At 52.5% G+C, this 21,889-nt stretch overlaps 1 protein-coding gene across 11 annotated transcripts; it reads right to left on the minus strand.

Moving 5' to 3' along the window:
• Nucleotides 1-321: 321 nt before the first annotated feature.
• On the minus strand, nucleotides 322-21,818 carry LOC120643530 (protein Rf1, mitochondrial-like). 11 transcript variants are annotated; one of them, XM_039919919.1, is made up of 10 exons: nucleotides 21,711-21,818; nucleotides 16,337-16,512; nucleotides 13,835-16,240; nucleotides 13,093-13,174; nucleotides 12,913-12,988; nucleotides 12,391-12,505; nucleotides 12,144-12,215; nucleotides 11,973-12,063; nucleotides 11,203-11,347; nucleotides 322-779 (listed from the first exon to the last, which is right to left on the minus strand). In XM_039919919.1, exon 3 carries the CDS (start codon nucleotides 16,153-16,155, stop codon nucleotides 13,885-13,887), a length of 2,271 nt encoding a protein of 756 aa, XP_039775853.1. In that variant the 5' UTR covers nucleotides 16,156-16,240; nucleotides 16,337-16,512; nucleotides 21,711-21,818; the 3' UTR covers nucleotides 322-779; nucleotides 11,203-11,347; nucleotides 11,973-12,063; nucleotides 12,144-12,215; nucleotides 12,391-12,505; nucleotides 12,913-12,988; nucleotides 13,093-13,174; nucleotides 13,835-13,884. The 11 variants fall into 11 exon arrangements, with proteins under 11 accessions (XP_039775853.1, XP_039775850.1, XP_039775854.1 ...); XM_039919916.1 differs by having other exon boundaries at nucleotides 12,383-12,505; XM_039919920.1 differs by having other exon boundaries at nucleotides 12,697-12,988.
• Nucleotides 21,819-21,889: the final 71 nt, after the last annotated feature.

Here is a 21,889-nt window from a genome sequence, read left to right on the forward strand (position 1 = left end):
GTTTTGTTCAAATGGCAATCAATAAAAATAGCAACACCAAAAGGCAAAAGGCAAGGAGAGGAAAGAAAAACAGCATGCAGAAAATGCTTTGGAAGCAAAGATTTTCAGCATCTTTTCTTGGCAAAAACTGATAATTGTTGAAATAGTATAGTTCTTAATCTTAATACGAAAGCATTCCAGTTTCATTCTAGTGGAGTTGACTGGAGGTACCCAAATCCCAATCCACACTTGGATTCAATTTTCTTCCTATTCCAAGGGGGATCACAGGAAAGGCCCACAGACACGCCTTGATGAAATGGGCAATGACATTCTTACCCCTACTTTCAAGGTCAATTATAAGTAATCACATAGTACACAAGTGTCAATTTAGACAGAGGTCCATCAAACAGTAGATGGCTCCTAAAATAGAGGAGGATTTATCCTTTTGAAACAATTGCTCGTACAGTTAAACAAAAACATACAATTGCAATCTTACACACGCTGATCATACTGACAGCAAACCGAAGTATTGTCTGCACAGTGAGCTAAGACATGGGAATTATTTTATACAATTTATGGTTAAGCAGTGATAATTATTTTTTGCAGTTAGATGCCCGCAGCTTGCACAGTGCAGATAAATAATCTCAACTTCAGCGCCATTTGATTTGTAGGTGGCTAAAATCCATACAGGTTTCCACTCTGCTCAATGTTGCCTGTCGATGTTGCAACACCGACTCCACAGTAGGCTCGGTCCTTTTCCGTGCCATTTTCTGGGAGATATTTTCCCCCTTTGATTCAAACTGCATAAAGGATAATAGAGTGATAAATAGGACATCTTGTGTATTTGTTTAAACTCGGATATCAATTGACCTTTTCTCCTTTCTACGCAGAAATTTCAGATGCAAGTACAATAAGCAATAGATTATATGAAGAAACGTTTATGGATTCAAGCATTCCGACTTATTGTTAACATTTTCAGGTGCAGAGCGAAAAGGCAGGCATGAGATTTTGAACTCAAGTACACTTATTGCACATACAATACATTAAACATACAACCCGGTAGAGATTTCAACTCAGCACAAATTCTCCCCACTGTTGAAACAATCTCAACTGGATATAAACCGCGGAGAGTCTCAGCACCAAGGAGAATGGCATCACTCCCTAAAATAAAAACTATTGGCTTTTGTGATTAAATATGTTGTAACAGACTCGCGCAAACGAGCAGATGTATCAAACTATCTGTTGGTGTATATTGAACCCATGTGTATAGAGGCCCATCTAGAAACCCATGTATAGGAATTATATATGCCCACCCTTCTAGGGTTGGAGGAATACATCTATTATTTGTTAGATATCTAGGCAATTTTCGGTATATTTTAATTCCAAATATTAATATCAATTTCATGATATAGATGAGTGATAATATGTGTACAAGATATGTGCATGTGTTCATGTTATTCTCACTAATAAGCATAAACAAAGAATTAAATCAGAGTAGGTTTAGTAAGTACCCCAAGGCGGGACCAGTGCCGGAGGCACCGGTTGCGCCGTTACCAGCTGGAATAGACATGCTATTCGACTGGGCTTGCTCGAAGTAGCCGAACTATGTCGATGCAGGAAGATGTTCACAGTGCAGTCCCACGAACGGTTACGCCGGGAAGTAGTCGAAGTAGTCGTTCGCACGAGCGGTTACGCCGGGAAGTAGACGAAGGAGTCGTTCAGGGAGCGAGCAGTCGCGTCAAGACGCTCCCCAAAAACCTAATTGCCCACGTCCCGTGCAGGACCTTCAGCGAGCAGAGGTTCCGGAGGCCCTGCTCTCGCTAGACCTGTGCGCGCAGTGCTAGCGGTGGGGAAGGCAGAAAGCAGCTGAGGGAGAAGGGAGAGGTCTCCTGAAGAGGATTACCTGGATGAGTGCTTGAGATGAGTGAGGATGAGAGGAGAGGGTGCTGGTTTATATAGGCACGATATGCCTCAGGTTCAACGAACCTGGACGTCATGAATGGCTTTGATGAACGGCAGTTAATGTGCCTCAGGTTCAACGAACCTGGACGTCGTAAAGAGCCTTCAGTGTCCGGTCATTAGTGACGACATTAACCCTCTGTTTTAATACTCTTTACTGCAAAACATCCTTCTCATCTCAGCACATCACGTCGCACCGCACCGCATCGCACCGCACCTGCACGTCACGTCCGGCCGCGCATGCGCACGCGCACGCGCACGCGCACCGCACCCCCCGTCCGGCCGGCCGGCCGCGCCGCGCCGCGCCTCGTCTCGGCCTCGGCCACGGCCCGGCCCGGCTCGGCCACGGCCACGGCCCGGCCAGACGTTCAACGACCTCCCAGGTTCCATTAGACATAATAGAATCCATCTCACTCCTTACTGCTTCCTTCCAATAGTCAGCATCAGGAGATGAATATGCCTCTTCAATGGTTCTGGGTGTATCATCTATGAGGTATACAATGAAATCATCACCAAAAGACTTTACAGTCCTTTGTCTCTTGCTCTTTCTCGGAGCATCATTGTTATCCTCCTCAGGATTAAGTGTATGTTCATTGTGTTCTATCGGCTCAGCAGAGCTATCATCCTCGATGAACTCTTACCTAGATGAACTTGTTTCATCTCTTATGGGAAAAATGTTTTCAAAAAATGTAGCATCTCTGGACTCCATTATAGTACCAACATGCATGTCAGGTACTCCAGATTTCACTATTAAAAATCTATATCCAACGCTGTGAATAGCATAACCTAGAAAGATACAATCCACAGTTTTAGGTCCAAGCTTACGTTTCTTGGTTATTGGCACACTCACTTTTGCCAAACAACCCCATGTACGTAATTATGACAGTGTTGACCTTTTCTTCTCCCATTCCTCGAATGGAGTTATCTCTTTATTCTTTGTAGGAACACGGTTTAGGACATGACATGCAGTCAATATAGCCTCACCCCACCATTCCTTGGAAAGTCCCGCTGTATCTAACATGGCGTTAACCAAATCCGTTAGAGTGCGGTTCTTTCTTTCGGCAACCCCATTTGACTGAGGTGAATAGGGAGGCGTCCTCTCATGAATAATACCATGTTCCTCGCAGAATAAAGTAAATAAATTTGAGAAATACTCGCCACCACGATCTGACCCAACTCTTTTGATCTTTCTCTCAAGTTGGTTTTCTACTTCAGCTTTATAGATTTTAGAGTAGTGTAAAGCTTCATCTTTTGACTTCAATAAATAGATGTAACAAAATCTAGTACTATCATCAATCAAAGTCATGAAATATTTTTTACCACCTTTTGTCAACACTCCATTCATTTCGCACAAATCGGAATGAATTAATTCTAAGGGTGCCAAGCTCCTTGCCTCCGCGGTCTTATGAGGCTTACGAGTTTGTTTTGATTCAACACATATATGACACTTAGAATTTTTGACAAAAGTGAACTTCGGAATTAAGCTCAAATTAGCTAAGCGCATCATACAATCAAAATTAACGTGACAAAGCCTCGAATGCCAAACATTTGTTTCATCAACGTTAATAACATTGTATGCAATTTTATTACAAACATCTAACAAAGAAAGACGGAACAAACCTCCGCTTTCATAACCTTTTCCAACAAAAGTACCAAACTTAGACAAGATACATTTATTGGACTCAAAGACTAATTTGAAACCATCTCTACACAGTAGAGAGCCGCTGACTAAATTCTTCTTGATGGTGGAGACATGCTGCACGTTCTTCAGCTGCACGGTCTTCCCCGAAGTAAACTTCAGATTTACCGTACCAACACCAAGAACACGTGCATGTGATCCGTTCCCCATCAGCAAGGAGGAAGTCCCGCCGGTCTGGTAAGAAGAGAACAAAGAAGCATCAGCACAAACATGAATATTAGCACCAGTATCAACCCACCACTCGGGTGAACCAAAGACTGAAAGAACAGTAGGTAATAAATTACCGTACCCCGAAGTTCCTCCAGGCTCGCTAATAACCATGTTGGCGGAGTCGTTGCCTTTGCGGTTCGGACACTTTGCAGCAAAGTGATCCGTACTAGCGCACACATAGCAAGCTCCCGTCTTCTTCTTCTTAAAAGTGGTTGTCTTCTTAGTCTTTGGTTGGTTCTGCGGTGGCTTTTTCTTGTTCTTGTGGGAGTTGTTCTTCTGAACAAGATTGGCACTTGAAGCACCAACAACTCCTTTCCCACGTATGTTCTTTGCTCTCGCCTTCTCCTCAACATCAAGAGTCCCTATGAGTCCATCTATTGTGAATTCCTGTCTCTTGTGTTTTAGAGAAGTAGCAAAGTCCCTCCAAGAAGGTGGCAGCTTAGAGATTATACCTCCGGCCACAAACTTATTGGGTAACACACATGGGGACTCTTTGCTGCAATTTTTGAGATCTTTTGCCAGAGTATGTATTTCATGAGCCTGTTCCACTACAGAACGGTATTCGACCATCCTGTACTCAAGGAACTGCTCCATGATATACAACTCACTCCCGGCGTCAGATACTCCATATTGAGCCTCAAGAGCATCCCACAATGCTTTGCCAGTTGAACTGCTCCATGATATACAACTCACTCCCGGCGTCAGATACTCCATATTGAGCCTCAAGAGCATCCCACAATGCTTTGCCAGTTGGCAGCCGGATATAAGAATCCACCAGGTTATCACCGAGAACACTAATGATCAAGCCTCGAAAGAGGATATCAGCCTCATCGAACGCACTCCCTTCATCTGGAGAGAATTGTTCAGGCTTACCCTCTTTCACATGGATCACTCTCGATAGTGTTAACCACAGTATAAGCCGCTCTTGCCAACGTTTGTAATTTGAACCATCAAAAGGTGGTGGTTTGATTGATGCAGCAAAGCTAGATACCGAAAGCCTATTAACACAATTAGGTTTTTGGATTGTTAGATATCTAGGCAATTTTCGGTATATTTTAATTCCAAATATTAATATCAATTTCATGATATAGATGAGTGATAATATGTGTACAAGATATGTGCATGTGTTCATGTTATTCTCACTAATAAGCATGAACAAAGAATTAAATCAGAGTAGGTTTAGTAAGTACCCCAAGGCGGGACCAGTGCCGGAGGCACCGGTTGCGCCGTTACCAGCTGGAATAGACATGCTATTCGACTGGTCTTGCTCGAAGTAGCCGAACTATGTCGATGCAGGAAGATGTTCGCAGTGCAGTCCCACGAACGGTTACGCCGGGAAGTAGTCGAAGTAGTCGTTCGCACGAGCGGTTACGCCGGGAAGTAGACGAAGGAGTCGTTCAGGGAGCGAGCAGTCGCGTCAAGACGCTCCCCAAAAACCTAATTGCCCGCGTCCCGTGCAGTTCCTTCAGCGAGCAGAGGTTCCGGAGGCCCTGCTCTCGCTAGACCTGTGCGCGCAGTGCTAGCGGTGGGGAAGGCAGAAAGCAGCTGAGGGAGAAGGGAGAGGTCTCCTGAAGAGGAGTACCTGGATGAGTGCTTGAGATGAGTGAGGATGAGAGGAGAGGGTGCTGGTTTATATAGGCACGATATGCCTCAGGTTCAACGAACCTGGACGTCATGAATGGCTTTGATGAGCGGCAATTAATGTGCCTCAGGTTCAACGAACCTGGACGTCGTAAAAAGCCTTCAGTGTCCGGTCATTAGTGACGACATTAACCCTCTGTTTTAATACTCTTTACTGCAAAACATCCTTCTCATCTCAGCACATCACGTCGCACCGCACCGCACCGCACCGCACCTGCACGTCACGTCCGGCCGCGCACGCGCACGCGCACCGCACCGCCCGCCCGGCCGGCCGCGCCGCGCCTCGGCCACGGCCCCGGCCCCGGCCCGGCCCGGCCCGGCCCGGCCCGGCCCGGCGAGGCGAGGCGAGCGAGCGCGCGCGCGCGTGGTTCACCGTCCTCCTCTTACCGGCTTCACAAGTGGTGTACACGAAGTCCATGTTTTAAATCGGTTGAGATCCTCCTCAATTCCCGGTACGGAATTAAGCATTGATTCCCTAGCATTAATAGTGGGCTTTAAATTCTTTTAATGATTTAGAATGAATGGGCCAAGCTCATTACTCCAACAATATTCCCTCCTACATGGTATCATTAGCCTAAGGTTAGCCTCTCTCTCCTCTCTCCTAGCCGCCGCCGCCGCCGACAGCCATGGCCGGCCGCCGGTGCCTCCCCTCCCCTCCTCCTTCCCTCCCCTTCCTTCCTCCTCCCCTGCGCCGAGCGCCGCCGCTGCCTGGGGCCAGCCGCCCCGATCCGCCGCCGCCTAGGGCGCCGCGGACGCTGCCGCCGCAGCAGGGGCCACGGGCGCCACCCTGGGCGCGGGATCCGCCGCCTCCTCTGCCTGGGCCTGCTGCAGCCCGATCCGGCAGGGGCCACAGGCGCCGGGGGTGCTGGGGCCGCGGGGAGCCCTGCGACCGCTGCGCGGGCCGCCGCACAGGACGCCCACCGCGCCACCGGGAAGCAGCCCGCTGACGCCACGCCCGATCCCGCGTGGTCTGGGCTCGGGATGTCTCCCGCGGATGCGCCGCTCGCCGCCGCCGCCCTTCGCGGGCAGCAGGCCAACGCCCTTCGCGGGCAGCAGGCCGACGCCGCTCTCGCCGCGGCCCTCCTCGCCGCCAAGTCGGAGGCTTCGGTGGCCCAGGAGAGGGTCCGCGTGGCAGCCCTCGCCTGGGAGCGCGAGCGCGCCACGGCCGATGCCCTCGCTCTCCGGGTCGACGAGGCGGAGCGCTTCCTCCGCGTCTCCTCCGGCCAGCCCGTCGACCCCGAGCACGGCGCCTCTTCCTCCCACCAGGCCCCGCCCACTGGATCTGGAGCCCGGTACGACCCGACCGACCCCATGGTCGCCCAGCTCCACCACCAGGCCGCCAGCGTCCAGAACATCAAGGCCCTGGTCTCCGTCCTCCTCGACCCCGCGTCCTCCTCCTACGGCCGCTGGCGGGACCAGGTCCTCCTCACCCTCCGCCCTCGACGACCACGTCCTCGTCGACTCGCCGATCAAGACGCGGGACGTGGCGTGGCTGCGCCTCGACAGCGTCGCCCTGTCCTGGATCTTCGGGACCATCTCCCTAGATCTTCAGGACCTCGTCGGACCCACGGAGGCACCGCACGGCAGGCCTGGGTGGCGCTCGAGGGGCAGTTCCTCGGCAACGCCGAGTACCGCGCCCTCCAGCTCGACGCCACCTTCCGCACCTTCGTGCAGGGGGACCTCTCCGTTGGTGAGTACTGCCGGCGGATCGGGTATTGGTGCTCAATGTCCTGCGTGGTCTGAGCAGCATCTATGACCATCTAAAGAGCTGGATCGCCCGCCAGAGGCCCTTCCCCTCCTTCCTGCAGGTCCGGGATGACCTCGCTCTCGAGGAGATCACCAGGGGTCTCGTACCCGGATCGTCCTCGTCCACCTCCACCGCGCTTGTCGCTGCTCCACTGGCTTCCTCCTCCGCCCCTGCCACCTCTCTCCTTGGTGCTGCTCCCGCCGGACAGACCGGAGGTGTGGGGGGGGGGGACGTGGTGGTGGTGGTGGCACTAGTGGCCCTGCTTCTGGAGGTACCGGTACCGGTGGGGGCCGTCGGGGCGGGCCGACTCCGACTCCCGCTTCTGCCCCTGTCCCTGGAGGTACGTCTTGGCCATTCTTCAGCAACCCATTGTCAGCGCGCATCTAGATGTGGCCGTTCCAGGGTCCGGGAGGGGGGCCTCGTCCTCAGCTCCAGCCGGCGGCCATGTTCACCGGTGCTGCTCCCCTCTCCGCGCCGTACTGGACCCCGCCCGCTCAGCCCAGTCAGCAGCCGACCTGGCCTGGGGGATGGGACCAGGCCGCTCTGGCACAGTCCTTCAGCACCATGGGACTGACGCCGCCGGTTAGCACCGAGTGGATCGCCGACTCGGGTGCCTCCTTCCACACCACTCCTGATGCCGGTATCCTCTCTTTCGTCCGACCCTTACACCCCTCTTGTCCTTCTTCTATCATAGTTGGTGATGGGTCTTGTCTTCCTGTCACCGCCGTGGGTTCTGCTCCTCGTCTTCCTAATGTTCTTGTTGCTCCTCAAATGGTTCACAACCTTCTTTCCATTCGCCAGTTTACTGCTGACAACTCATGTTCTATCGAATTTGACTCTTCTGATCTTACTGTGAAGGATTCGGCTTCCCGGCATCCGCTCCTCCGATGTGACAGCCCGGGGCCCCTTTACACTCTTCGGCTCCCTGCTTCCGCTGCTCCGTCTTCGACTTCTTCTTCGTCTACTGCTTTTGCCGTGGCGCCTTCTTCCACCACCTGGCACCGCCGGCTTGGTCACCCCGGCCGCGACGTTTTGGCTCAGCTCAATCGTAGTACCGTTGTTCCATGTACTAGGGCTCCTGCTGAGCACCTCTGTCATGCGTGCCAGTTAGGTCGTCATGTTAGACTTCTGTTTTCTTCTTCTTCTTCGCATGCTGCGCATGCTTTTGATCTTATTCACTGTGACCTCTGGACATCTCCTGTACTCAGCATGTCTGGCTATAAATATTATCTGGTCATTGTTGATGATTTTTCTCATTAGTTTTGGACTTTCCCTTTGCACGCCAAGTCTGAGACCTTCCCCACTCTCCTCCACTTCTTTGGCTGGGTGTCCACTCAGTTCGGCCTCACCGTTAAGGCCGTCCAGTGTGACAACGGGCGGGAGTTCGATAACTCCACCTCCCATTTCTTTTTCCTCTTGGGGTGTTCAGCTGCATGTCTTGTGTGTTCCTCGGTTACTCTCCTGACCACAAGGGGTACCGATGCTTTGACCTCACCTCTCGCTACGTCTTGATCTCCCGACACGTCGTCTTTGACGAGTCGGATTTCCCCTACTCCACCTCCTCCACTCTTTCTCCTGACCCCGAGCTGGAGTCTCTGTTTCCGACTGACCCGGTGGTTCAGCCACCGTTACCTATTTTTCCTTTCCCTGCAGGTTTTCCCGGTGCACCAGCACCGCTTCCGGTGATCCCTGCTGCGCCGAGCGCGGCCCCGGTACCCGCGGTCGCGCCACGCGCGGCCCCCGGACCTCCGGTCGTGCCGCGCGCGGACCCAGTGTCTCCCGCTGCCCCACACGCGGCCCCGGTGCCTTCCCCTGCACCTGCACGGTACGCTCAGCCGGTGCAGGTGTACCGGCGTCGGTCGGCGCCGACACCGGCGCCGCCTCCTACTCCGGAGGCTCCTACGACGCCTACCCCGGAGCCGTCGCCGCCGCCGCCTCCTCCGGCTCCCTCTCGAGCCGAGCCGGACGTGTACTACCCGACAGTCATCCATCGGGATCCTCGGCATATCCATCCCATGGTGACTCGGCGGATGGCGTCTCAGACTGCGACTATCTCCGCCACCGAGAGAGAGCCGCGGGTCTCTCCGCCACCGAGAGAGAGCCGCGGGTCTCTCCGGTACCCTCCTCTGTCCACGACGCCTTGCCGGATCCTCACTGGCGTCGCGCGATGGAAGAGGAGTAAGCGGCTCTTCTTGACAACCAGACGTGGGACCTCGTGCCGCGTCCGTCTGGTTGCAATGTGGTGACTGGCAAGTGGATATGGACGCATAAGCGTCGGGCTGATGGCACACTGGAGTGATACAAGGCTCGCTGGGTTCTCCGGGGGTTCACTCAGCGACCTGGTGTGGACTATGATGAGACCTTCAGTCCAGTCGTGAAGCCCGCTACGATGCGAGCGGTCCTCTCGCTTGCGCTCTCGCGCTCTTGGCCTGTGCACCAGCTGGACGTGAAGAATGCGTTTCTTCACGGCACTCTGTCAAAGACTGTCTACTGCTCTCAGCCAGCGGGATTTGTGGACTCAAGTCATTCGGATATGGTCTGCCGGCTCAACAAGTCTCTCTATGGTCTGAAGCAGGCTCCTCGGGCTTGGTACTCTCGGTTCGCCACGTTCTTGCTGACATTGGGGTTCACCGAGGCCAAGTCTGACACGTCTCTCTTCATCTACCGCCATGGGGATGAGACTGTCTATCTGCTGCTCTACGTCGATGACATTGTGCTCACAGCCTCCAGTCAGCGGTTGCTTCAAAGTGTCATATCCTTTCTGCAGCAGGAGTTTGCTATGAAGGATCTTGGTCAGCTCCACCACTTCTTGGGCGTCACTGTTGAGCCTCGCCCGTCTGGTCTTCTCCTTCACCAGCGGCAGTACGCACTCGATATTCTGGAGCGGGCTGAGATGACTGATTGCAAGCCCTGCTCCACTCCTGTCGACACTCAGGCGAAGCTGTCTGCTGATCTGGGTGATCTGGTGGCTGATCCTACTGCCTACCGGAGTCTGGCCGGCGCTTTGCAGTACCTCACCTTCACCAGGCCGGACCTCACCCACGCTGTCCAGCAGGTCTGTCTCCATATGCATGATCCCCGGGAGTCACACCTTGCTGCGCTGAAGCGTCTCCTCCGCTACGTTCGTGGCACAGTGGACCTCGGCCTAGTGCTTCACCGCTCGTCCTCTGCTGAGCTGGTGGTCTACACCGACGCTGACTAGGCTGGCTGCCCGGACACTCGTCGCTCCACTTCCGGCTACGCCGTCTTCCTAGGCGGCAACCTGGTCTCCTGGTCGTCCAAGCGGCAGCCGGTTGTCTCCCGCTCCAGTGCTGAGGCGGAGTACCGGGCTGTCGCTAACGGCATGGCGGAGGCGTTCTGGCTACGACAGCTCTTGGCGGAGCTCCACAGCTTGCTCGCCAAGAGCACGCTCATCTACTGCGACAACGTCAGCGCTGTGTATCTCTCCACCAACCCCGTCCAGCATCAGCGGACGAAGCATGTGGAGATTGACCTGCACTTCGTGTGCGACAGAGTCGTCATCGGCGATGTTCGGGTACTCCATGTCCCGACTATCTCCCAGTTTGCTAACATCTTCACCAAGGGACTGTCCTCCTCGACCTTCTCGGAGTTTCGCTCTAGCCTCAACATAGCCGGTAGCTAGTTGTGGCTGCGGGGGGTATTAGCCCTTTGTACTATCTTCTTGTCCAGTCTTGAACACCGCTGCGCCGGTTGTTCAGACTGCGGGAGGGTGTTGGCTTTTTTGTTGTCCAGTCTTGAACACCGCTGTACCGGTAGTTCAGACTGCGAGGGGGTGTTGGTGTATATTGAGCCCATGTGTATAGAGGCTCATCTAGAGGCCCATGTATAGGAATTATATATACTCACCCTTCTAGGGTTGGAGGAATACATCTATTATTCCCTCCTACACTATCAAAGCCCAAGTCTACCCGATATTTTCAGAAATAAACTAAAACCGACAAATTACCATCAAGAACAGCATTTGCAACGTCAGTTGCCTCCGCATGAGTAGGCCTGGGGTTGTCAGTCATACTGTCCACAACACAAGTGACGACAGCAGGTTTTCCAGCCATGTTGCACTTGTGCAGAGCAGACTTTTGAAACAAAAAGACCTGTGATAGAGAGGTAAGGATCAAATACCAAATAAAATAGTTGTAACGCAGGGACAATTATCGCGTATTATAATGTTCTTGAATAGGCATGAGAGCTGCGCATCATTATATTACAAGTTGGAGAGAAAAAATAGTCCTTACAGTGCCCCTAGGGGCAAAGACGATTATTGAATCTTAAAATGAAATAAATAGATTATAACCTTCACATTGGAGACTGACACTAAAAGCTTATGCATATTGTCCATCTTCCCACAATAGCTTAGGATTATGGTCAGCAGGTACATGCATAAAACATTAAAACTCAATCTGGTAACAAAGTCAAAGTTATAGACTTCTAGTGGTCAAGACTCAAGACCTCACTAGTGCAGTTTCTAGAAAAAATACTTTTGACCCACTTGAAGTCCATGTAGTGTTGTGTGTGGTAGTAGGAGCCCAAACACGAGAGTACTGAAGTAGCCCAATCACGGGGAGAGTACTGAAGTTAAAAGATGTGTATGGCCACCATGCCTCAAAGGTTTGCATTGGGTGAATTAGTTGGTGCATCAATCTCAACACTAAGCTCCCCAAAACTAAATATCTAAAATAAGTGAGGTGCACTGCAAGAAAGTTAGATGAGAAAGACTACCTTCTCCAGTGGAAGATCAATTCCAAGGTTTTCGTCTTGATAGAATGATATCATCTGCCTCAGCCAGTATTTCGTCAAAATGATTCAGGCCCTGCAGAGCAATAAGAGTGGATTGATGGTAAAACATATAATACTGGTTATAATAAGGTAAAAGGGTTATCGTGAAAATACCTCAACATTCTCAATTTTGGCAAAGATCTGAGTCTGGCTAAGATCACCCAATTTCAAGAGGAACTCCCATGCCTGTGTTGTAAAGAACAAATGTTGGCACTGTTGACAACCTTCTTCTCAAGTATAGAATGCAAACAAACAGAAGATACTGTATTCAAATATAGCAATGCTGGCTTTTTCATTGAAGAAACATAGATATTGCTTATAACTTAGAAGCACAACAATTAAAGAGGACAGACAGAATAACTCAAAATGCCTCCATGGTGTCATTAATGATCTAGCTGCCGCACATCTTCTGCATGTCTTGTGTAAGACAAAGAGAGGAAGTCAATCTTATTCACGGCATCCCATTCTCTGATAACCTGAAAGAAGTTCATGCCTGTAAATCTTAAGGTGGACTAGAGGACAAAGATGCAACTTTACAATAATAAAGATAGTTTCAATTTAAAAAACTTTATGCTGTTAAAAGGTGACATTCTAAACGAAATGAAAAGACACCAACACAACAGATACACAAGGATATATAGATACAATTTTAAGAGTAGTTCCTTACATCATTATCCTCATCAGACAGCGTGGGTAGTGAGCATTTGGTGAAGTATTACTTGACTTTGGTTAAGACCAAAAGCCCAACATTATTTATTGTTAGTCAACATAGTAAAATAATTTCTAAGTAAATTCTCTTCATGGCAATTTTCCATAATTTTTTTAAAGGAATAATGCCCAAGCATTTAAATGGGGGAGATTATATTGACAAGAGGATTTTGACCAGTCATCTCGCATGGAATTATCCTCCTCGCTATACGTCGTCCCTCTTGTGGTGGGCAGTTGATGTATACGGAAACCTTGCACAAATATTGCATTTATGAGATAAAAATGTTACAACACAAAGAAATCAAAACAGTTAGAAGTGTGCTGACTGCAGAGGGGAGAGAGAAAAAGTTCTAACCATTTCCAAATTACTGAAAAGATATGTCTTATGCACAGTTGCACTCATTATCAACAATCCAACCAAGGTCACAACGTGGATGCTATGATAGGAAAACAATCATCAGGGGGCATCTTGTAGCCCATCAATCAAAACAACATAGAAGTCAAGGGCTTGTTGTTGGAGCTTGTATGATATCAAAACCTTTTACACTGCTAACAGTGGGGGAACAAGCTTAAATTATAGGAATAACCTCAAGGATCAAGAGGTCCAGGTCATATATTTTATCACCATGAGTGCAGGGTATCTTCACAAACAAGCAACAAAATGCAGAGACTTAAGTACCAGTTAATTTGAAAGCTAATTCTGGTGTAAAGCTACAGAACAAAGCAAGTAAATGGGAAAATGATACTGCTGAGAATTTGATTCATTTAACACAAAACTCATTTCTTGATCTCCTTGAGAAAATGATACTTTTCAGGCAAGGACTTTGCATGGTGCTGATATTCCTCCCTCGAGAAAACTTTGCATGAGTGCAGGGTATCTTCACAAACAAGCAACAAAATGTAGAGACTTAACTGCTGCCAGTTAATTTGTAAATTGATTCTGCTGTAATGCTTAAAGATAATTTTACCTAGAGATAAACACTTAACTGCACCAACACAGCAGCATTTCTCTAGAGAAAAACAAATGGGACAACAGAACATCATAAGTAAATTAGAGTACGGGACATGAATAATCAGTTCAACAAATTAAGATGTACCATTTAGATGTATCAGCACTGTTGATAATTTGATTCATTGAACACAACACTCATTTATTGACATCCACAAGAAAATGATACTTTTCAGGTAGGGATTTTGCATGGTGCCGATATTCCTCCCTCGAGAAAACTGATATTAGCAAGGAAGTAGTGGACGCCTCAAGTGAGAAGTTCATCTCATCAATTTTGGAGAGGTAAGCCCCAGCCCTCATTATATCACCTCTGTGCAAAAGCCTCCTAACAAGAGAATTTAGCATAAATGAGTCTGGAATGCATCCACTCTTTTCCATTGCTGAAAACAGATTGTCTGACTCTTCTAGCAACCCTTCTTTTATGAGATTTTGTATCATTAAGCTGTAGGTCACAACATTTGGGACTAAACCATGGGCAGAGATAGTAGCGAACATATCCATAGCATCTTCCTTTCTGCCACTTTTGAAAAAAGCATCAATCATAATGCTGAAGGTAATGATGTCGAGTTGAAAATCCATAGAACATAGATTTTGAAATATTTTAAATGCCTCATCAACACAGTTATTTTTGCAAAGACCATTCAGAATTATGCTGTACGTGTAAATGTTCAACTGCATTCCACTTTTGATCATATTGACGTAGAGTTCTTTTGCTTCAGAAAACTTCCCAGACTGAAATAAACCATGAAGTACCGTGTTATAACTGACAATTCCAGGCTTAACTTCATTGCTTAACATTTCTCTGAATAGTCTAACTGCATCATCTATCCTGCCAGCTCTAGAATAGCCATGAAGCAAAGTATTATAAGAAAAGTCATCTGGTTTCAAGCCAACTCGGACCATATCATCAAGTAACTCTATAGCTTCCTTCATCCTACCAGCTAAGCAATAGCCATCAATTAATGAATTATACGAGATAACATTAGGTCTCACACCTACACATACCATGAAGTCAAGGAGACTCTGAGCTTCCATGACCCATCCTCCATTGCAAAGGTTATGCATTATTGTGTTGAAAAATGTGGCATTGGGATGGATCCCTTGATTCAGCATTTCAGAAAATAATTCCTCAGCCTTGTCCCATTTGTCAACAGTGCACAGTCCATAAACTAGTGAGCCAAAAACAACGATATCAGGAGTCACCCCTTCATTGATCATCTGATTGAATTTAAGCATAGCCTCGTCCACTCTTCCCAACTTGCAAAGTGCGTCTATTATTGATGCATAGGTGACTACATCAGGACTCAACCCTTGCTGCCTCATCTGGTCAACTATATGCATAGCCTCATCTATCATACCACCTTTAGTATACGCCCAGAGAACTATGTTAAAGGTATGATGGTTAGGTGAAATGTCATTTCCTGCCATCAAATCCATGAGGCCATGCATATCAGAAAGAGCTCCTTTGGTAGCATAACCATGAAGCAGAGTGCTATATGCAGTTACATCAGGTTTTATGCCCTTTTCAATCATAGAATCAAAAATCTTTCTAGCCTCTGTGCATCTTCCATTCTTGCAGTGATAGTCCAGCAGCAAACTACAAGTGAAAACATCTGGCTTATGACCATGTACGGTCATTTCTTTCAGCATTCGAACCACCTGTTTCCACTGACCTGAAGAGCAATATCCATGGATCAGACAATTATATGTTTGAATATCTGGCTTGACACCTTTATGAATCATCTGCTGAAGGACACCCTCGGCCCTATCAAGTGCTTGAGCTTTGCACAGGCCATCAATGACTATGGTGTACGTCACCACATCTGGTGGACAGCTATCGCCTCCATCATCTTCCATCATATGGAGCAGCTCAAGTGCCTCATCAACTCTCTTTTCATCACATAAACCCTTTAGAACTGTGGTGTATGAAAATACATCCGGCGTGCAGCCAAACTGAGGCATTCGTCGGCTCAATATCTCCATGGCCTCACCCACCCTCTTTGCATCACAGAGACCTTTGAGAAGCGGACTGATGACTGTGCCCACCCTCCAGCCCGCCTTGAGGACGAGGCCAAAGGAGGCGAAACCAAGCTCCAGGCGTCCCATGCGGCAGAAGCAACCGATGAGGATGTTGTAGGTGATCTCATTGGGAGCCACCTTTTTTGGGGAGGCACGGGCCATCCGGTTGAAGAGGGAGACAACGAGCGCAGAGGTTGAGGAGCCCCTGTCCTGACCGCGAGAGAAAGCGGTGAGGATCTGATTGATGGCGATCACTGAGGCTGGCCTAGCGTGGTGCAGCAATTCATCGAACAGCTTGACGTCGTCGTCTAGGCCAAGGTTTCCCGAGCGGAAGCGATCAGCGATGGCGCGCTCCAGCTCCAAGCAACGGTCGCGCACGCGGCGGGACATGCCGACGGGGCACGGCACGGCCAGCAGCCCGGCGAGGAGACGGTACTATTTGACCTGCTGCCCCTGGACCAAAAGCTTCTCAAATCTGCAATCCACCACCAGCAATTTACCAAAACAGAACAAATGGCAAACGATTTGACGTCAAACTGCAAGTGCGGAAATTAAAAATTGCAATCTGTACCTCTCAATCAGGATTTTGCCTTGCGCTTGGCCTTCGTATGGCGGCGGAGGCTGGAGCAGAGCGGCGGCAAGGTGCTCCGCATCACTCGGACGACGTCGTAACCGAGGTGCCGGGCAGCCGGGGTTCTCTGTCGACGACGCCCGCGGCCGCGGCGGGCCGGCGACGCGGAAGGCGAGCTAGGGTGTTAGATAAACCGATAAGCCTTTCCTATTTTTAGCTTTGCATGTTTATTTGGTGCATGCGCGCATGAACTCCGAGCTGTGGACGTCGTGCGCGCGTAGATAGGTCGTGGTCGAGAATAGCTCGCCACGAACTCTGGCTCTCCGCCATTGGCGTCGTAGTGGGCGTAGGGATGGATGCGCATCACACGCCGTGTGAAAGGTGGCCGAGTGGCCTTTGTATTCTTCTATTAATACACAATCAATTGCATCAGAAAAGCCGCCGGTTATTAGCAGCACCAAATCTTGTGTCCAAGTGTTCTCGCGTGCGTTCTAGTCACTGCTAGTGTCCTCGCCGCCGGCGTACATCGCCGTCCGGTGACTAACAATTGGCATGAGAGCCACGTTCGAGGGACAGCGCCGCCGACATGTCGCCGAAGCCCCACGGGCGCTCGGCGGCACCAAAGGAGAAGGGAAGCGGTTCAGGCACAAAGACGCCGCCTCACGACAGATCGCCGCGTCACTCTCCATCGCGCCGTCCTTCTCCAAGCCGTTCCCCGCCACGCCGAACACGCGCTCCACGCCGTTCACACACCCGGGATGCAGGCCGTCCCCGGGAAGTCGTCATCGAGCGCGTCGTCAGGGAGTCGGGGAGCTCCGGCAAGTGGCCCCAACTCACGAAGACGAACTACCATGAGTGGTCTCTTCGGATGAAGCTGAAGCTGGAGGCTCGTGACCTCTGGGAAGCCGTGGAGTACGACGACGTCGACTTCAACGACGACCGGAACGCGCTCGACGCCATCTGCAGCGCGGTCCCGGAGGAGATGGTGCCGATTCTCCTGTCCAAGGCGAGCGCCAAGGAAGCCTGGGAGGCTGTCCGCGTACTCCGCATCGGCGACGACCGCGTGCGGAAAGCAACGGCGCAGAACCTCCGCGCCGAGTATGAGTCCATCGCCCTCCGCGACGGTGAGCCCATCGAGGACTTCGCCTTGCGCATGACCGGCATCGTGCAGCGCCTGGCGACGTTGGGCGACCCGGAGCCTGACGAGAAGGTGGTGGCCAAGTATCTGCGCGTCGTCCGCCCACGGTATAAGCAACTTGTGATCTCCATCGAAACTCTGCTTGACATCTCTCAGCTCTCCATCGAGGAGGTCACCGGCCGCCTCAAAGCCGCTGATGACGTCGAGCTCGCTCCAGCGCACACCGCGAGCGCCAAACTGCTCCTCACGGAGGAGGAATGGGTCGAGAGGTACAAGAAGAAGGAGCAAGGCGGCTCCAGCTCTGGCGGCCGAGGTCGCGGCCGAGGCCGTGGCCGCGGACGCGGCGGCGGCGGCAGCGGCGAATCACGGTCGGGCGGAAGCCGTCTGCCTCCTACAGAACCTTGCCCACGCTGCGGCAAAAAGGGCCATTGGGCCCGAGACTGCCGTCTCAAGAAGAAGGAGGAGCCGTCCCAGCAGACCCATGTGACCCAGCAGGAGGAGGAGACGCTCATGGTCGCTATCGCCACGGCCCAGTCCGAGGACTCACCTCAGCCGGCCATGACGACCTCCCCCAAATCGCCGCCGCATCCATCCTCTCCGAGCGGCGAAATTCACCTCACCGAGAAGAAGGTGCTCGCCTCCTTCGACTCCACTGCCGACAGGGATCCGAGCCGATGGATCCTGGACACGGGTGCGTCCAGCCACATGACGGGCGCCCGCTCTGCCTTCGCCAGCCTCGACACCGGCGTCACCGGGTCCATGCGGTTCGGCGACGGCTCCACCGCCCGCATCGAAGGCAGCGGCACCGTGCTCCTCTCTTGCAAGAATGGGGAGCACCGCTCGCTGTCCGACGTCTACTACCTGCCCCGACTGACGGCGAACATCATCTCCGTCGGGCAGCTGGACGAGAGCTCCTATGAGGTGCTGGTGAAGGGCGGCGTCATGACCATCCGTGACGAGGAGATGCGCCTGCTCGCCAAGATCCCTCGCAGCCCAGGCCGTCTGTACGTGCTCGACGTCACCATCGCACGGCCGGTGTGCCTGGCAGCGCGAGCCGACGAGGATGCGTGGACTTGGCACGCCCGATTCGGGCATGTCAACTTCACCGCGCTCCGCAAGATGGCGCGCGACAAGCTCGTCCGAGGTCTGCCTCAGCTCAACCAAGTGGAGCAGCTCTGCGACGCTTGCCTGGCTGGGAAGCAGCGGCGTGCACCGTTCCCGCAGAAGGCGCTCGGGCGCTCCACCGAGGTGCTCCAACTTCTCCACGGTGACCTCTGTGGACCGATCTCGCCGCCAACACCAAGTGGTAATCGCTACATACTGCTCCTAGTCGATGATTACTCTCGGTACATGTGGTGCGCCCTGTTGCCGTCCAAGGATGAGGCAGCAGCTGCCATCAAGCGGATCCAGGCAGCCGCTGAGAGGAAGACGGGCAAGAAGGTGCTCGCGCTCCGCACCGATCGGGGCGGCGAGTTCACGGTGGCAAACTTCACCGACTACTGCGCTCAGCTCGGGCTGCGTCGCGAGCTCACGGCACCGTACACACCGCAACAAAACGGTGTCGTGGAGCGTCGCAACCAGTCCGTCGTGGGGACGGCGCGGTGCATGCTGAAGGCCAAGGGGCTCCCCGCTGTGTTCTGGGGCGAGGCGGTCTCGACGGCCGTCTACCTCCTGAACCGATCTTCGTCGAAGAGCATCGGGGGCAAGACTCCCTATGAGCTCTGGACGGGGAGTGCGCCGGGCGTCCACCATCTCCGCACGTTCGGCAGCATCGCCCACGTCAAGGTAACTGCGCCTAATCCGAAGAAACTGGATGATCGAAGCAGGCGGATGATCTTCGTCGGATATGAGGCCGGGTCCAAGGCATACCGCGTCTACGACCCGTCCACTCGCCGAGTTCACATCAGTCGCGATGTCGTCTTTGACGAGAGCGCCCAGTGGGCGTGGCCTGCTGATCATGACGGAGGCGACGCCGACTTCACCATCGACGAACCCGCGGTGGACGCACCCTCTGTGGTCACCACCGAGGTGACCCACACTCCCTCGGCGGGCGCTGCTGCGGGCTCTGCATCTCCTTCCGCGTCTGTGGCATCTCCGTCGCCAGCAACGTTCCAGCGCACACCGACCCTGACACCAAGCTCGGCGCCACACCCGAAGATCGAGTTCGTGTCGCCACCCGGAGCGGATACCAGCGAGCTGCTGGACGCCGACCACGACGACAATGCGCCACTTCGGTTTCGCCGCGTCGACAACATCCTTGGCGAGACCGAGTCGCCCGAGCTCGCTGTACGCGATCTGGAGGAGCGGCTGCTGCTGGCGAGCGACGCCGAGCCGACGTCCTTCGACGAAGCGGCGAAGCACGAGTGCTGGCGCAACGCGATGCTGGACGAGATGACGTCCATCGAGGCGAATGGCACCTGGGAGCTCGTCGACGCTCCCCCACGCACGAAGCCGATTGGCCTGAAGTGGGTCTTCAAGACCAAGAAGGACGCCACGGGCGTGATCACCAAGCACAAGGCCCGCCTCGTCGCAAAGGGCTACGTGCAACAGCAGGGCGTCGACTTCGACGAAGTCTTCGCACCGGTGGCCCGACTTGAGTCCGTGAGGTTGCTGCTCGCCCATGCCGCCTCCGAAGGCTGGGCAGTGCACCACATGGACGTAAAGTCCGCGTTCCTGAATGGCAAACTCCAAGAACAAGTCTACGTCGAGCAGCCGCCAGGGTTCGTCCTGCGCGGCCACGAGAACAAGATTCTGCACCTGGTGAAGGCGCTGTATGGTCTGCGACAAGCACCTCGCGCCTGGTACGCCGAGCTCGACTCCTCCCTGATCGAGCTGGGCTTCCAGCGGAGCACCTCCGAGCACGCCGTGTACCTGCGCGGAGTGGGTGATCACCGGCTCGTTGTCGGAGTCTACGTAGATGACCTGGTGATCACCGGAGCCAACGGCGACGACATCACCACGTTCAAGGAGGAGATGAAGGCAAAGTTCCAGATGAGTGACCTCGGCCTCCTTCACTACTATCTGGGGTTGGAGGTTACCCAGAGTGAGGCCGGGATCACCATCTGCCAAGGCGCGTATGCAGCGAAGATCTTGGAAACAACCGGGCTCACTGGCTGCAATGCAAGCCACACTCCCATGGAGCCCCGCCTGAAGCTCAGCAAGCAGAGTACGGCTCCAGCAGTTGATCCAACCAAGTACCGCAGCATCGTCGGCTCTCTGCGCTACTTGGTGAACTCCCGGCCAGACCTTGCCTACTCGGTGGGGTATGTCAGCCGATTCATGGAGAATCCCACCACCGAGCATCTTGCTGCTGTCAAGAGGGTGCTCAGGTACGTTGCAGGCACTCTGCAATTCGGTTGCTGTTACAGAAGGAAGAAAGGAGCTCAGCTTGTCGGGTACAGCGACAGTGACCTGGCGGGCGACATCGACACCCGCAAGAGCACGACCGGAGTCGTCTTCTTCCTCGGCGGCAACCTGGTCACCTGGCAAGCGCAGAAGCAGCGTGTTGTGGCTCTGTCATCATGCGAAGCAGAGTACATAGCTGCCGCCACAGCTGCCTGCCAAGGTGTCTGGCTCACTCGTCTCCTAGCAGAGATCAAGGGAAAGGAGGCAGGAGCTTTCGCACTCAAGATCGACAACCAGTCCGCCGTCGCGCTCAGCCGGAATCCCGTGTTCCATGATCGAAGTAAGCATATTGATGTCAAATACCATTATATCCGCGAGTGCATCGAGGAGAACAGGGTTCAGGTCCAGTCCATTGGGACGTTGGAGCAGCTGGCGGACATCTGCACCAAGGCTCTGGGGCGCGAACGATTCTGTGAGCTGCGCTCTAAACTTGGTGTCCGTCATGTAGGCAAGGCTTAGGAGGAGAATTGTTAGATAAACCGATAAGCCTTTCCTATTTTTAGCTTTGCATGTTTATTTGGTGCATGCGCGCATGAACTCCGAGCTGTGGACGTCGTGCGCGCGTAGATAGGTCGTGGCCGAGAATAGCTCGCCACGAACTCTGGCTCTCCGCCATTGGCGTCGTAGTGGGCGTAGGGATGGATGCGCATCACACGCCGTGTGAAAGGTGGCCGAGTGGCCTTTGTATTCTTCTATTAATACTCAATCAATTGCATCAGAAAAGCTGCCGGTTATTAGCAGCACCAAATCTTGTGTCCAAGTGTTCTCGCGTGCGTTCTAGTCACTGCTAGTGTCCTCGCCGCCGGCGTACATCGCCGTCCGGTGACTAACATAGGGTGCCGAGTTGGCCGGCGCGAGCTGCGGCTGAGCAGCCAGGATTCGGCGCCCAAGTCTAACGTGGTAGCATCGCATGACGTCGACTTGTACCTCAAGCCTAATGGCTCTGTTTCTGTTTCTACGAGAGGTGTAACTGAAAGGGTGTTGCTGAATCCCCTGAATGCATTGATTGT

Source organism: Panicum virgatum, chromosome 8K, assembly GCF_016808335.1.
Source record: "Panicum virgatum strain AP13 chromosome 8K, P.virgatum_v5, whole genome shotgun sequence".
Lineage (NCBI taxonomy): Eukaryota > Viridiplantae > Streptophyta > Magnoliopsida > Poales > Poaceae > Panicum > Panicum virgatum.